The sequence below is a fragment of the Diadema setosum genome, chromosome 8, assembly GCF_964275005.1.
Source record: "Diadema setosum chromosome 8, eeDiaSeto1, whole genome shotgun sequence".
Classification (NCBI taxonomy): domain Eukaryota; kingdom Metazoa; phylum Echinodermata; class Echinoidea; order Diadematoida; family Diadematidae; genus Diadema; species Diadema setosum.
Window position 1 is genome coordinate 17,177,652 of NC_092692.1, and position 14,271 is coordinate 17,191,922.

At 38.9% G+C, this 14,271-nt stretch overlaps 1 protein-coding gene across 1 annotated transcript; it reads left to right on the top strand.

The window, feature by feature from the left end:
• The first annotated feature begins 6,832 nt into the window (after nt 1–6,832).
• Nucleotides 6,833–8,992, top strand: LOC140232104 (guanine nucleotide-binding protein subunit alpha-13-like). Its single transcript, XM_072312253.1, has 2 exons — nt 6,833–7,174; nt 8,399–8,992. Exons 1-2 carry the CDS (start codon nt 6,833–6,835, stop codon nt 8,990–8,992), a joined length of 936 nt encoding a protein of 311 aa, XP_072168354.1.
• Nucleotides 8,993–14,271: the final 5,279 nt, after the last annotated feature.

Genomic DNA, 14,271 nt, shown 5'->3' on the forward strand with positions numbered 1-14,271 from the left:
GAATCATATGCTCATACTAGTGGTTTCTGGTTTATCTTCCAAGAAGTTAAAACCTGAATCCCCATCCTAACCAGAACTATACTATCTCTTTAAAGATATCTAGTTGGCTATCAACCTGGTAGGTCAATAAAAAGAGGGAACTTTACACATAAGTGAATACATTATAATGTTTTCTTTTCCATTGCACAAAAGTAAAAATTGCAGAAATGAACAAGTTGCCATTCATATATAAGTGCTCTTTCCCATAACCATGAGAACAAAAGGCAAATTTAAGACTATAGGAAACATTAATGAATTTGCAAAACTAAACCAATGATCTCTACAGTGTCTTTGTAGTCCCAAGCATAAAGAAATGCTAAGATAATGCAGGAAAATGAACCTTCTGTCACATCAGAATTTAAATAGCACTAGAGCTGGAGCAATATTAACAAAATGGTAGAAATTTTGATTACTACTTTAAATTACAAAATTAAGAAATAATATTTGGTTCTTGAATTTGTCTCATGTATTTCTGAATTCCTAAATTAAAAGAATGGAGTAATAAAATTCTATCCATTTAATCACCTTTATGCCTTTACTCCCTATGTAATTTGAAGTTAATGGAGTTGACAGAAAATTGTCATTTCCCCCCTTTAGTTCCCACATTGTTTCTGCTTTAGGCTGTAAAGATATCCAGAGGAACAGTCGCGGTACTGATGATAAACTTATCAGGACAATTGTAGTGAAACGGGATGAACGCAACTAAACATGATAGCACATATAGGGCCAACAAAACTTGGAAGCAATCCATACAGTGGGACGCAATGGGGAAATATGGCATAGTCTAGCCTGACCAGGGGCCCGTTGCATAAAAGTTACAATTATGGTAACTTTGCCATCCAGTGGTAACTACCATGGCAACAATACTCAACATCCAATCAAAATCAAGAAGTCCATGGAAGTTACCATTGGATGGCAAAGTTACCATAATTGTAACTTTTATGCAACGGGCCCCAGATACTCTGACAGTGGTGGATCCAGAGGGGAGTGCAACCGGCGCATGCCCCCCTATATTTTTCGTTAAAAACAAAAGAAATAAAAAGAAAAAAATGAAATGAAACCCGGAAGTGGCACCAGAAATATTAGTTGTGTCCACCCCCCCCCCCCTTTACAGAATTCCTGGATCACCCCCCCCCCTTTACAGAATTCCTGGATCACCCCCCCCCCCCCCCCTTTACAGAATTCCTGGATCACCCCCCCCCCCTTTACAGAATTCCTGGATCACCCCCCCCCCTTTACAGAATTCCTGGATCACCCCCCCCCCCCTTTACAGAATTCCTGGATCACCCCCCCCCCCTTTACAGAATTCCTGGATCACCCCCCCCCCCCTTTACAGAATTCCTGGATCACCCCCCCCCCCCCCCCCCCCGCTCTGAGAACAGCGTCTGGCAGCTACATGTTCGCTGAGGGAAAACTGGAAAGAACAAGACTTCTATATAGGGAGGAAGGGGAAAGGAGAATATCCCGCCTACCCATGGCGCACTACATTTAGGGAAACCGTGGCTGCCGAGAACGTGGTGTTATGGCATTATGAATACACTGTGCTTCTTCCTTGTGTCTCATATCGGGGGCAGATCCAAGAATTCTGTAAAGGGGAGGCGCCTTTACAAAAGTAAAGGGGGGCGCACGCCCCCGACCCTCCTCTTTTTCCTTTTTATTTCTTTTGTTTTAACAAAAAATAAAGAAGGAGCGTGCGCCCGGTGCTTACCCCTCTCGATCTGCCCCTGCATATTGTAAATGAATGTCTATGTAGTAAATAATGAAGAGAGATAAATGCATAGATTAACAGACAAAAAAAAAAGATGGATTAATAAATATGTGAATGAGACACAAAGATGATAAAGATTACATTTTGATGAGATTTCAGTTGTCTTATCAAAATAATAAGGAAACTAATATTTCATTACAAAATTTTTGTGAAAGGAAGGAATGGATGGTCAAATGAGTATGAACAGAAAATAAAGATGATTCTTGTGGAATTTTCTTATAAAAGTGTATTTCTTAACAATAGAAATAAAGCATTTATTAGGAATAAACAAATAAGAATAATTAAAACACGAGTAAATTTGAGTATAAAGTGTCAAATATTTCATTGTGTAACCTAAAGTATTGCATTTCCAATGTTTGCTGCATTGTGTACTTCTGAAAGATATAATGTAGTTCTTATCACCACTGAAAGAGAACATCCATGATTTTTGCTTCATTGTTCCTTGTTCGGAAATCAAACAATGATATCATTGCAGTTTACCTGTTATATGTCATGAAGCCGATGACAGAACATGCTTTAAACAGTTACATATTCTTTGATCTATAGGCCTATTGTTCTCCTCCCCCATCCCCCCCCCCCCCCCCCCAACCCAGCTCAACTCAGGTGGTCATTCTGTTCGGCATGCGCGTTCCCGATTCGGGAAAGCGGTATATTTTAGGGTCTAATTATTCCGGGGGAAAATCCAGAAAATTCCTTGAAATAGGGGGTCTTTTATTTCATTCCCCGAAATATTTCTAATCAGGAGTAGCTTTCACATCTTTCCCAAACAATCCTGAAGTAGGGTTCCGAAAAAGAAAAAGAAAGTAGTTTCGACTGTTAAACCTCCGAAAATTCTGAAATAAGGGTGCAATACTGCATGTTTTGCTGCAAAGCATGCCAGGCTCTTTTTCGCAGGACATTTCGCCACTTGCGTTGCACGTACGTCGTGCTGCTTGTTACGTTCACTAGCAGACGACGAGAGCAGATAGGGCCTGCACAATGCATGCCAAGAGAGACCGAGGTGCAAGTTCTCTTTCGTGGAGGAGGAGTGCCGTAATTGTCGGAGTTGCGCAAACGTTGACGGGGATCCAGAGTCGTATGGGGCTACCTATGTGCCGTATACATGGCACATTTCAGGTCAGTAGTTTGTCCTGTAATTTGTAGCAAATTATGCAATGTTTATCAGAATTTCTAACTCATTTGCGTACGTCATTGGAACAGAGTCAGAGAGTCCCATTTATACGGGCAACTACAAGTAAGTCAATGGTGATATAATCATTATGAACAACCCCTTCCTGGATGAACTGAACTCACACCAACGTACATTTGGTCCCCATCTCAAGTACTTTTAAGAAACAAATTAGGCCTAAGTCCTGACTCTGGACTTCAATATTTGGCTCTAAAATTTCACCTTTTCTGTAGGCTATGTGACACCACTAAAAAGTATTAAATTTCCTTCTGAGGATGAGGATCACTTCCTTATGGTATGCGGCCACTATACTTGCCATTCCAGTCTGTACACTACCATGCCCGTGTCGGTTTTTATTATACGCATATCCGGGGCATATCCGCATGGATACTACTACCGACTACTGTATAAGAATTATAGCCCACCACTTGCCAATATGTGCATGCATGCCTGCATCCCTGAGCTGCGTCAGCTATAAACATTAACAAGGGTAGGGTAGTGTAGAGTTACTAGAGAGGTAGGGCAAAATGATATCAATGGGGGCATAGAAAGTCTTCCCATTTTATGAATGATATTGATGATACAATGTATCAAATTCACATTTTGGTAGTCTGAACAAAGTGAATTGCAATGCCATAGAAAAACTGAAATTTTTGAAGTCAGCCTTGTTAAGTTCTGATCAAGAATTCACATTGATGTTGGACAAAATTTAATTTGTCCTCGATGGACAACTGCCTGTTCCTCCTATACACGTAACATAAAAATGATTACCACGTTTTTGTGCATTTGATAGATTCGCACCTCTATGATCTATGTGATTTTGAAGAATTACCATAATTATATCTGTATAGATATATTGCAAGACTTGTTTTTCTATAAGTAATGATTGGTGTCATTGTAAGTTCTCTCTGAAATACATATCTTTATAGACATTACTTATTTCAGTACTGGTATCTCTTTTTTCTTCATCAGACGTGTCCATCTGTAATCCCAACCTGGACCCTGAGTGAAGGAAAGTGCTGCGGGAAGTACATATTTTCTGGTATATTCAACATGAGAAAGTCCCTAATTATTTTCCTGTCCATGCAGGCGCTGAAATTGTTGACATTATTCTTCACCTCAGCATTCTTCCTTCATTTAGGTTGATGTCAAAGTGGGGCGGGGGGGGGGGGGCAATGCTGGTCTCCCTTCCAAAACCTCGAAATAAATGGGGAGGTATTTTAATGGCTTCCCCTCCAAAACCCTGTGATGGGGGTCAAAATCCTAACCCATTTCCATCCATATAGGGGGTATCTCCAGGATCAAACAAGTATTTTGTGTGTATGATTGACTGCCTGACTTGGGTGCGATCTGGCCAATGTTATCGGATCTATAAACGCTATATGGTAAAGGCCTTAAGCTGTAAACGACCTCTGATATACTATAATCACGCTGTTTGCCCGTCCAGAGAGCTGAAAAAAGTGCCCGATGTGCCTACAAATATCCCGATTTCACTGCCATTCCCAACCAAAAGCGGCCTAATCTGGTACAAATGGAATCGTGCAGCTCTTTATTTCATCAATGGATTTGTCAAATTTCTTTGACTGATCTTCTCATAGCTTGTTTTATATAATCCTTGCTTTATACCTTGTCTTCTTTCTGTTGTAGACTAATTGGTGAATTTGCTTGTAAGAACGCGACCGAGTCCTCTTCATCATGCATGTTCTGGATGGTCTGTATAATTATCTGCTTTGGTTTTCTCTTCCTCAGCTTCTTCTTCTTCTTCTTGATGATATTCCGTTTCTGGATGTTTCATCTGCTTCTTCTTCAGCCTCGACAGGTGTAGCAAGAACTTTTTCGTCCCCCTTGTCGACATTTCCCTCTCTATAGACTTGAACCGGCTCTTGGCAGAACATGTTTAATCGGCAGCGAAACAAGGGTAATACATTATGATATATCGTTTGATTCGGCGAAGATGACCAGACCGCTTTTATATCGACGAGAGCGGGATTCTGACGCAAATAAAGCGCAGTAGCAGCGTATAGTTGTAATGGAAACAGCGAGGTTGCAAGTTGCGTACAGAGTTAAGTGTCATCTAGGATGGATGGAGCTCCTATTAAGAACGGTGTTACAGCGGGATAGTTGGTAATAGTCGTCCTTTGATCTCAGGTTTTGCTTTATTTTGTTTTGTTTTGTTTTGTTTTGTTTTGTTTTGTTTTGTTTTGTTTTTGTTACCTTACGTTACGTCCCGCAGAAAGGCCTCGCTACGTAAGTTCATCTCGATGTCTTCACGTTGCACTTACGTTCTTTCCGCTTGCCTTTTGATCCTCAGTGGGAAAATTTTGATCGGGACGAACGGCGGGAATCTTTGAACATGTTCAAAACTTTTTGCCGATCTGAAGAAAAAAAAATGCCCGCTTCTGTCCCGTCATCACAACGGTACTGCTATGTAGAATGCTTCTGTACTTAAACCGATCCCTGAACGCTTTTGCCGCTCTTCCGCGATCTGATGAATCGAGACAAAGTCCCATACAGATAGTGATAGTGGATAGTGATTGTTCAAAGTCAATATTTCTATAACCACTCAAAAACAAGAGGTATTATCTTTTTCTATTTTACAAGCAACCAATCACAAACTTTAATTCATTCATGGGATAACGATGTATACGTTTGCGTCTTTATATACCCTATACATTAAAAAGCTCTCAAAATGCGATTATTTTTTGCATGATTTTTTTCCTCATGAGTCCTTGTGAACGTTGGGGGGAATCCCCAAATTCTCCTACCCCCCCCCCCCCCCCCCATCCCGCTCTCCGGGATTGTTAAAATCCTGGATCCATCACTGTGCATAGTGTACATTTGTTTTGTTTTGTTTTTTTTTTTTTTTTTTTAATCCGCGTATATACATTTATTGTCTTCGAAATAATCTTAGGGAAACTCATGATGAATTCAGTGCCACAGGTTGAACATCTTCAACGCAAATGCATTGTGTATTTGTAATCTCATGTCAATTAATGCATGCACCCTGTGCAGACGTCTGTAAAGCACAAGCTTAATTTCCATGAAGCGTCACATTAATTCAGACATCTCTTTTCTTTTTCTTTTTCTTTTTTGCAATGTTTTCCCTTCCAGTCCAGCTTGAAGTCAACTGCACAGAGTCCAGAGCAAGCCTGAAAGACGGAGTTAGGACAGCTGATACGTACATGTATATACAGAGCACGCACATTATGCATTCCGCCCTCTAGTTTCCTCAGTATTAGTATTGTTGAACCTCTGACGGATCATGAATGATCGAGTATACTTCACTGCATGTTCTTCTAAGGGAAATTGATTCATTTCGAAACGTTGGCAGACCACAATACTTCGCATAAAATCATGTAAAAAAAAAAAGTACAAACGACTGCGGAAGAGCTATCCATAACAGATCTCGAGTTTGAAGTTTGAACTCCAACATGCAGACATTGCGCAATCTTTGCTGAGAGGCGCCATCGATTCTCTCTTCGGGGCAAAGACCAACGCAGGGCCGCACCCTCTGTTCAACTTCAAGGCAGGGCGTCCCCTGCAGACTACCACCGATCTGGTGATAATGAACATCAATACTGCCTGTTTGCTCAAAGAAGGTCACGGCGCAGTGAGCGGGCAGCTGTATGGATGTGGTAGTTTGTGAACAACCGGGCTCGACTGGAACAAGTACTGCTGTAGGCGCGATTCCCGTCGATTGCAAAACCTAAGGAAAGATCAGATCTTGATGTTTCAAGATGGCGAGCTGTTGCATATTGTGTCCGAATGAAAAGAAAAGAAGCAAAGCATGGAGCAAAGCAATAGACAGACGGCTAAAGAAAGACGGACTGGCGCTTCTTCAGGAAGATAAAGTCGTAATGGTGGGAATGGCGGAGAGTGACAGGGATATGTTTCTAAGGCATTTGCGAATACGCTTCGAACACGATGATACCGTCGACGAGGCCCTGATCGAAGAGTTTCGCCCCATCATCTACGGTAACATCATCCAAGGCATGCAGATGTTGGTGATGGCTCTTAATCTTCACAATGTACCCTGGAGTGATCCAGGAAACGAGCAATACGCGGCGCTTATCATGGACTGTGATCGTGATGCGAAATTGGCGTCAGAAAAGTTCAGGAAATATGTCGGACCCTGTCGAGCCCTGTGGTCGGACTCTTCTGTCCAAAGTATTTTTGAAGATGTTGCAGCATTTGGTCTGGTGAGTTGACTCAGTGTGATTGCTTACACTGAACCATCCCACAATGATTTAACAGTGTTACCATTACCTTTTGAACGTAACAAGCTTGTCCTTATTTTAGTTATATACCTTTCCTTCCATCACTTTCAGGACCCTGCATATAGGGCCCGTCATGAGTACAAGTATTATTATTTACCCCGAGATATTATACCCACTGAAAGGGGAACGGAAAAGAGCAATAGTAGTGGAGCATATCAGCGAAGTTTGAGGAAAATGAATCTTTAAAGTTTTGGTGCTGCCATTGCCCGATGAGGAGACTGCAGTTGTACAACACTTTGTGACGTCATGTTTTTAAAACGATATAAAAAGAAAATATGTATGAAGAAATTCCACAAAATTTCCCCTTTTTTAGGAGAAGTGCGCATTCCTTCGATTTAGTACATACAGACATAATATAACGGTAGAATTTATTCTCCCTGCTTTATAATGATGTAAGTCAAGTGCTCTTTCTTTATGCTGTATAGCAAAGTGAAAATATTTGAATTTTGCATTTCAATATGAAATAAAAGATTTAAAAAAAAAATCCCTTATTGATACTATGTGAATTTCTTCTACAGCCACAGTATCATTGTGACATGACAAGGTATTTTCTGGACAGAATCAATCAAATTGGCTCCATGGTAAGTTCAGATTAGCATTGTTTAATACCTGAATGTCAATCTTTGCTATCCATTCAAACAATGCCTGCATAGTACAAAGTATCACAAAGGTGACAAACCATAACAAGGATAAAGGACAGACAGAAAATTGAACTTTGCAAGCCTTACAAAGATGACTTTTTTTTTACAACTTTGAGCAATATTGTACAACGATATCAGCCACTGAAAGTTTAGTTCAAATTTAATTTTTATAGTTTCACTGTAGCTTACAGCACTATATCATATATATATATATATATATATATATATATATATATATATATATATAAATGTATATATTTATACATATACATTTGTAATGTATATTAAATATTGAATGTTCATTTTCAAGTATCACTTTATGCGAAAATAGGAATGATTATATTCCAACAAAGTCATGTAAACAGCATAGAGTTGATAACAGAGTAAAGATAAGATTATCTTTTAGATCTATCTAACCCAATGCATCAGCATCACCCATTTCATGAATTGCCAACCTCTCTCTCTCTCTCTCTCTCTCAAACATAATAAACACATTTGCCATTAGGACTATGTTCCAAGCAAGGGGGATATTCTGCACTGTAACAGGCCAGAAGATGGTGCCAGAGAGCTGGTCGTCAGCAGCACCTACACGCATTCTCGTCTTCACATCACAGACGTCGGTGGGATGAGCGTCGCACAGCCCAGAGTACGGCAGATCTTTTATGATGTGGAGTGCATCATCTTTTTCGTGTCGGCACAGGCCTTCGACCCAGTCCCCTCGGCGAATGGCATCTCAATACCGCTCCTGGACGCATGCGATCTCTTTGACGCTGTCATCAACGACGCTTACTTGCGCTCCGTTCCCATCCTCCTCGTCTTTACCAAACTGGACGCGCTGGAAGAAAAGATCAAGTGTAGGAGCATCAAGGAGTCCTTTCCAAATTTTAAGGGTAAACCTCAGGATATAAAGGACGTCAAGAAGTTCATTGCAGGCCTCTTTCTAGAGAGGAGTCACAAGAGAAAAGAGCTGCCGTTTCACAGCTTTGTTACGCTGACAAGTGCTGACGATGCAAATGATCTCTTCTCCCGTGTTGAGACTAATGTTGTAATGAAGAGACATCAAAAACATTCTCTGTTCATGGGATACCATCGTTTATAGGTACATATAAAGCTATACCAACTGTAAACCGTCAGCAAGGTGATCCCTATAATTAAAACTAAATGAAGTATAATACTCTTCGGATGTGGTTCACACATCACACACTGAATTAAGCCGCCGCACACTTACGATCAGACCAGTCGTTTACGACCTTTAAGACTGGAAGTGTGACGTCACCAGCCTTGCCAGTTTCCAGTCGTGTGACTGGATTCAGTCAAAATATTTACCGTTGAACTCGTAAGATTTTATTCTTTTTTATCAGACTTACTTATATTTGGACTGGATTTCCCGCCCTTTAATGTCAGTCGTAGAGATTTGACATGCTTTCAGCCAATCACGTTACAGTATAATGTGCTGGTCGTGCGACCGGTCTGATTGTGTATAGTGTGCGATGGGCTTCATAGAGCCCATATTCGAAGGAATAGCAGAAGGAAAGGGTTAAACGTTGTGGGGGAACCACTGAATGAAGTTCCTAACCTGTATGTCATAATGATGAGAAAACCATCGCCTCATCTGCAAGTCAAAGACAAGACAAAAGCGAAAATAATTATGAATATAAACATCAAAAATAAAACTGAAACCAAGTCCATGCTGTAATCACCAACAGTTTATTTCGACACACAAATTTCCGAGCGATTCGCTCTTTCTAAAGTGTTCTTGATTCTCAGTATCACACTGCAAAAAAATCCGGTGTTGAATATGAAACACCGAGCTGGTGTTAAATTTCCGGCGCTCATTTATGGTGTAGATTAACACCTCCGGGTGTCATGTCAAAATATAAAATTGTTTTCTGGAAAGTTACTTTATAGTTACTGCACTTCTTGTTGATTTTGAACTTCAACAAGACGATCAAGAATTTTCCCATGAAGTACTTGATTATTGAAAAAATGTGTAAATACATTTACACCACAGTAACACCAGTTGGTGTGGTCTACTATTGAAGCTGGACGGGTGTTATGCCATTGACATTAACACCAGCAATATCAAATCAACACCATCAATATCAAATCAACACCATGCGGTGTCATTATTGAATTAACACCAGCGCAGTATCAAAAATATCACCACCTACAGTGTCAAATTAACACCACGAAGTGACAGGTGAACACTTTTCAACATCATCTTAATACATTTTCTACACCTGTGGGTGTGGTCCTCTATTGACACTTGATTGGTGTTAGATTTAACACCCATGGTGTTAACTGTAGGCTGAATTGTATTGTAGGCTGAATTATGTTGACTGTAGGCTGTAGGCTGAATTGTGTTGACTGTAGGCTGAATTGTATTTTTGTTTTTGTTTTCAGAAAACATGCCATGTTTTATGATATTCTATTGTTTAAGCATTGTATTTTTAGGCTGATTAGCAGCTGCAGCTGTTCATAAGGTGCTTAACTCACTGTCTGCTTTATGTCATAACCAAAGTATCATGCTGATTTTTTTTTTATTGTACTTCTTTCTTGTCATGCATGTTGAACATTCAGTTGTGATGTATACCATAAGATGATTATTCAAATAAATGTACATCGTCATGCTCTTTGGCTGATCACATACATATTATGCAAATGTATATTAAACTTTTATGTAAGTTTACATACGGGAGAAAATCTGATGCAATGAAATCTTGTTATATCGGTATAACATCTCGATGTGAACACATAGACTGTCTACTCATACACTGTAAAGTCCATAAGAAGCAGCATAAGCCAAAAATCGGACCTTTTGATTGCGTCGACAATAATGCCCACTTTTGTGAGGTTTACTGTTTGATTGTGCCTGTATATCAGTGTATTATGATATGTGCATGATGTATTCATGTGTTTGTGTATATGCGTGCATGTGTTATATGAACTTGTATTTTGATCATGCAAATATTGTGTAAATCATCACACTCAGTCTAATGCGAGCATTACGTGATTTTGGTGGTATAATGGCCGACACGCGTGACCAATGATATACTTGGCCTATACACTAGCTGTCCTACATGCAGTAGATGTATTGTGTCTTCGAAAGCTAGGATAACACAAAAAGTATGACAGTTACGCCATTTATATCATACAATGTATAAAGAAGTAGAAAAAGTGTATGCTCCTTACATGCTATGAAGAGTCGGGAATAATGATGTACATCAATCATTTCACATTAAGTCTTTCTCTTTCAGTGACTGTATTTTGTCGATTCATTTAGAACTTTATGCTATATTTCTTTAACTATGTCGTGTTTATGTAGCACACATTTTTTTAAGTATATCGTACTAAGTAGTGTATTTAGGGGCAGTCATTATTGTGTATGAGGACGTGAAAATTTCATCTCCTAAAGAAACATAGTGTGTGTGAAGATGTAGTGAGCATTACAATTAAATTTTACACAAACACCGTCTGCTCAAAACAATCAATTTGACATGATTTTTCATTGTGCGTGATGTGTGTGTGTAATATCAAGAGAAACACAAGAACTCATCCCAAACTGGCTACACCTTCTTAATTTTCTTTCTCAATGTCATTAAAGAGAAATTAACAGTAGAACAAAAGAAAACATAGTTGGCAAGAAACTGCGGGATTTCAAACGTGGGCATCATCTTGTATATGTATGGGCAGTATTCTGGTCAAACACTTCGGGGAAAAAAGATACAATATCTTTAACATCGAGGATTGAATAAAATCGGACAATTTAACGTCGAAGAGGAAAATACACACCAATGATTAATGCTTACACGAGCGCGGGGGAAGAGCATCCTAACAGCAATGGTTACGTGTCTAGTGACAGACAATCACTATAAACTTCAAGGATAAATTGTCCGTGCGTGCACATGCGTGGACTAACTGTAATTACTGTACAATTATAGTTAAAAAAATGAACCAGTATAATCGATGTTCAGTATTCTATTGTTAAATATACGTGTACAAAATAATTATGAACAATATTTATAATAAAAGTGTTGCCTGACTAAACCGTCTACAATTGTGCTTTAATGAGAAAAATAGTGATATCTCCTTATATTTTGGGCTTTATTGTAAAAAAAAAAATATATATATATATATATATATATATTTTAGGGTGTTTTATGATACTACTGACCTACTCATATGCATCAAAAGTGATATCTTGATTATTTTTTTTTTTAATCATTGCTCCTAAATGTAAATAAGACCTTTAATGTTGCTTTTATAATGGGTTTGAATCCGATCCTCGTTCAGTCCAACGCAGTGTTGCTCAAGAGTCTTTGTCTTGGGCCCTCGTCCCATCTCTGATGTCAATGATAATCAGTAACTGTTAAATCCCCTTCTTTATTTGTCTTATTTGCCGACGATACTAATATGTTTCGTTCTCAAAAAGACTAAAATCTATAACTCTTTAACGATGCTTTTAATCATGAAATTGATATACATAAAGCACTGAGACTCATATAATTATACATTTCGTTAATTCTCGTAAACGGAAAGGCCGATGCATGTTAAATTAAACGCGATGGCATACTACCATTAAAGAGGAGAAACACTTTAATTCCAAAATGTTCGGGAGTACAGTGTATGCATGAAACTTTGACTTGGAATAAGCAGCTGCATGCACTATACGTGTAGTAATGTGCATTTTAAAGGTCCAGTTTACCTTTGAGAGCAGTGATTTAAAAAATTTTCAAGATATCATATTTGATGCATATGTGTAGGTCTGCATGCTGTATCACAAAACATCCTACCATGTATTTTTTTTCCAATAAAACCCAAAATATAGGGAGATATCAGTGTTTTTCTTAGTAAACCATATCTGTAGAAGGTTTAGTCTGGAAACATTTTTTATTATAACTGTTGTTCACATTTTGTGTATTTAACAATACTTAACCTCGATAATACGGATTCAAAGTTTTACAGTGGTTGTTTCTATCCCTAACTCACAGTTAAGAACTATTTTAAAGCACTAATGCTGGGTTTTTTGCTTCATCTGAAAATGGTAAATTATGCCTTTAAAAGCATTAGAATAATTTCCGAGTTATAGTCAATTCTTCTACCCCATGCAACCTTAATTATTTCTCATATAAAATGCCTCATAGTTCTCCCATGGTACATATTGTATATAAATTATTGTAATGTAAATGGGCAAACTATGGTTCTACAAATATCATTTTAAACTAAACAAAGAAAGTTATACACAATGTTTGTAGGTATTTACACCGATTGTATTCTTTTTTAGCTCGCACTAATCCTTTACTTTATTTGAAACATGGTACATTTTCATTCGTCTAACCTGCTCGCATAATAACTCGAAACAAATCCCAAACTATCAATTACGCACAAATCTGTCAAACATTCTAGTCTTGACATTTGGAATAATCTTTCCTACAGGTTACTTAAAAGTCTTGTCTAGATACCCATCTATACTCCTGTTAATAGCTGCACTTAAGCGACAATTATTATACCACAATCATAATTTTTCAAATTCATTAGATTCTCCTGTCGAGATGTTTTCATTGCAACTGATTGACAAATTTATTGCCTTACATCGACGTAAATATTTACGACGATGTATAGAGCAATTTGTCAATCAATCATAATTTTACCCTCCAAACTCTTTAGTTTAAAACAACGCATATTATACAGCCGTGGAATTCATCATCTTTATTCTCTGACATTCAATTGCTTTCTGCACGGTGCACACCTGTAATTGCACTCATGGAATTGCACTGCACCCACCTGATTATTCAGTTTTCCCAAAGAGAGTTATATCACCGAAAACCTTTATTTCTAGGGCCTATGGGGTCATGTGGAGCCGGGAAATGTGCAAACGCCTCGCCGGGAAACGAGCAAATTTCATCAACGGGAAATGTGCAAACAATGACGCCGGGAAATGTTCAAACCTTCAATTTTTCGACGTTCGAATGTGCATAATTTTTGTATCATTTACTTTAACGATATTGTGCATAAAAATGGTAGATAAACTCCATATCAAAATTACTGCGCATGAACCTTCACCATTCATTGCCAGATTTTCACCGAAATTGGCAGGTAGCACCATTATGACGATGGGATCTTAATTTGTTTAAAATAGCCACCCCTCCCCCTCCCACCCCCCCCCCCCCGGAAAAGGGGGGCCTCAAAGTCTCAGAAGGATGGTTTCATCAAAATTCTTCTCCTCAGTATTCTATTACTATAACCAAATCAGAGCTAGGTTGGTGCTATAAAGACAGTGAAGACAGCGGTGTCAAAACTGTTTAATGGCAGATCCAGGAATGCAGGGCACGAGGGCCACGTGCGGGGGGGGGGGGGGGGGAGATGGGTCAAAACTTA

Bases quoted from the DNA above. Each gene is read 5' to 3' on its own strand.
- LOC140232104 (XM_072312253.1), top strand. From the start codon at position 6,833: ATGGTGGGAATGGCGGAGAGTGACAGGGATATGTTTCTAAGGCATTTG. The intron at 7,175-8,398 runs GTGAGTTGACTC...ATTTGCCATTAG, and splicing joins ATGTTGCAGCATTTGGTCTG to GACTATGTTCCAAGCAAGGG.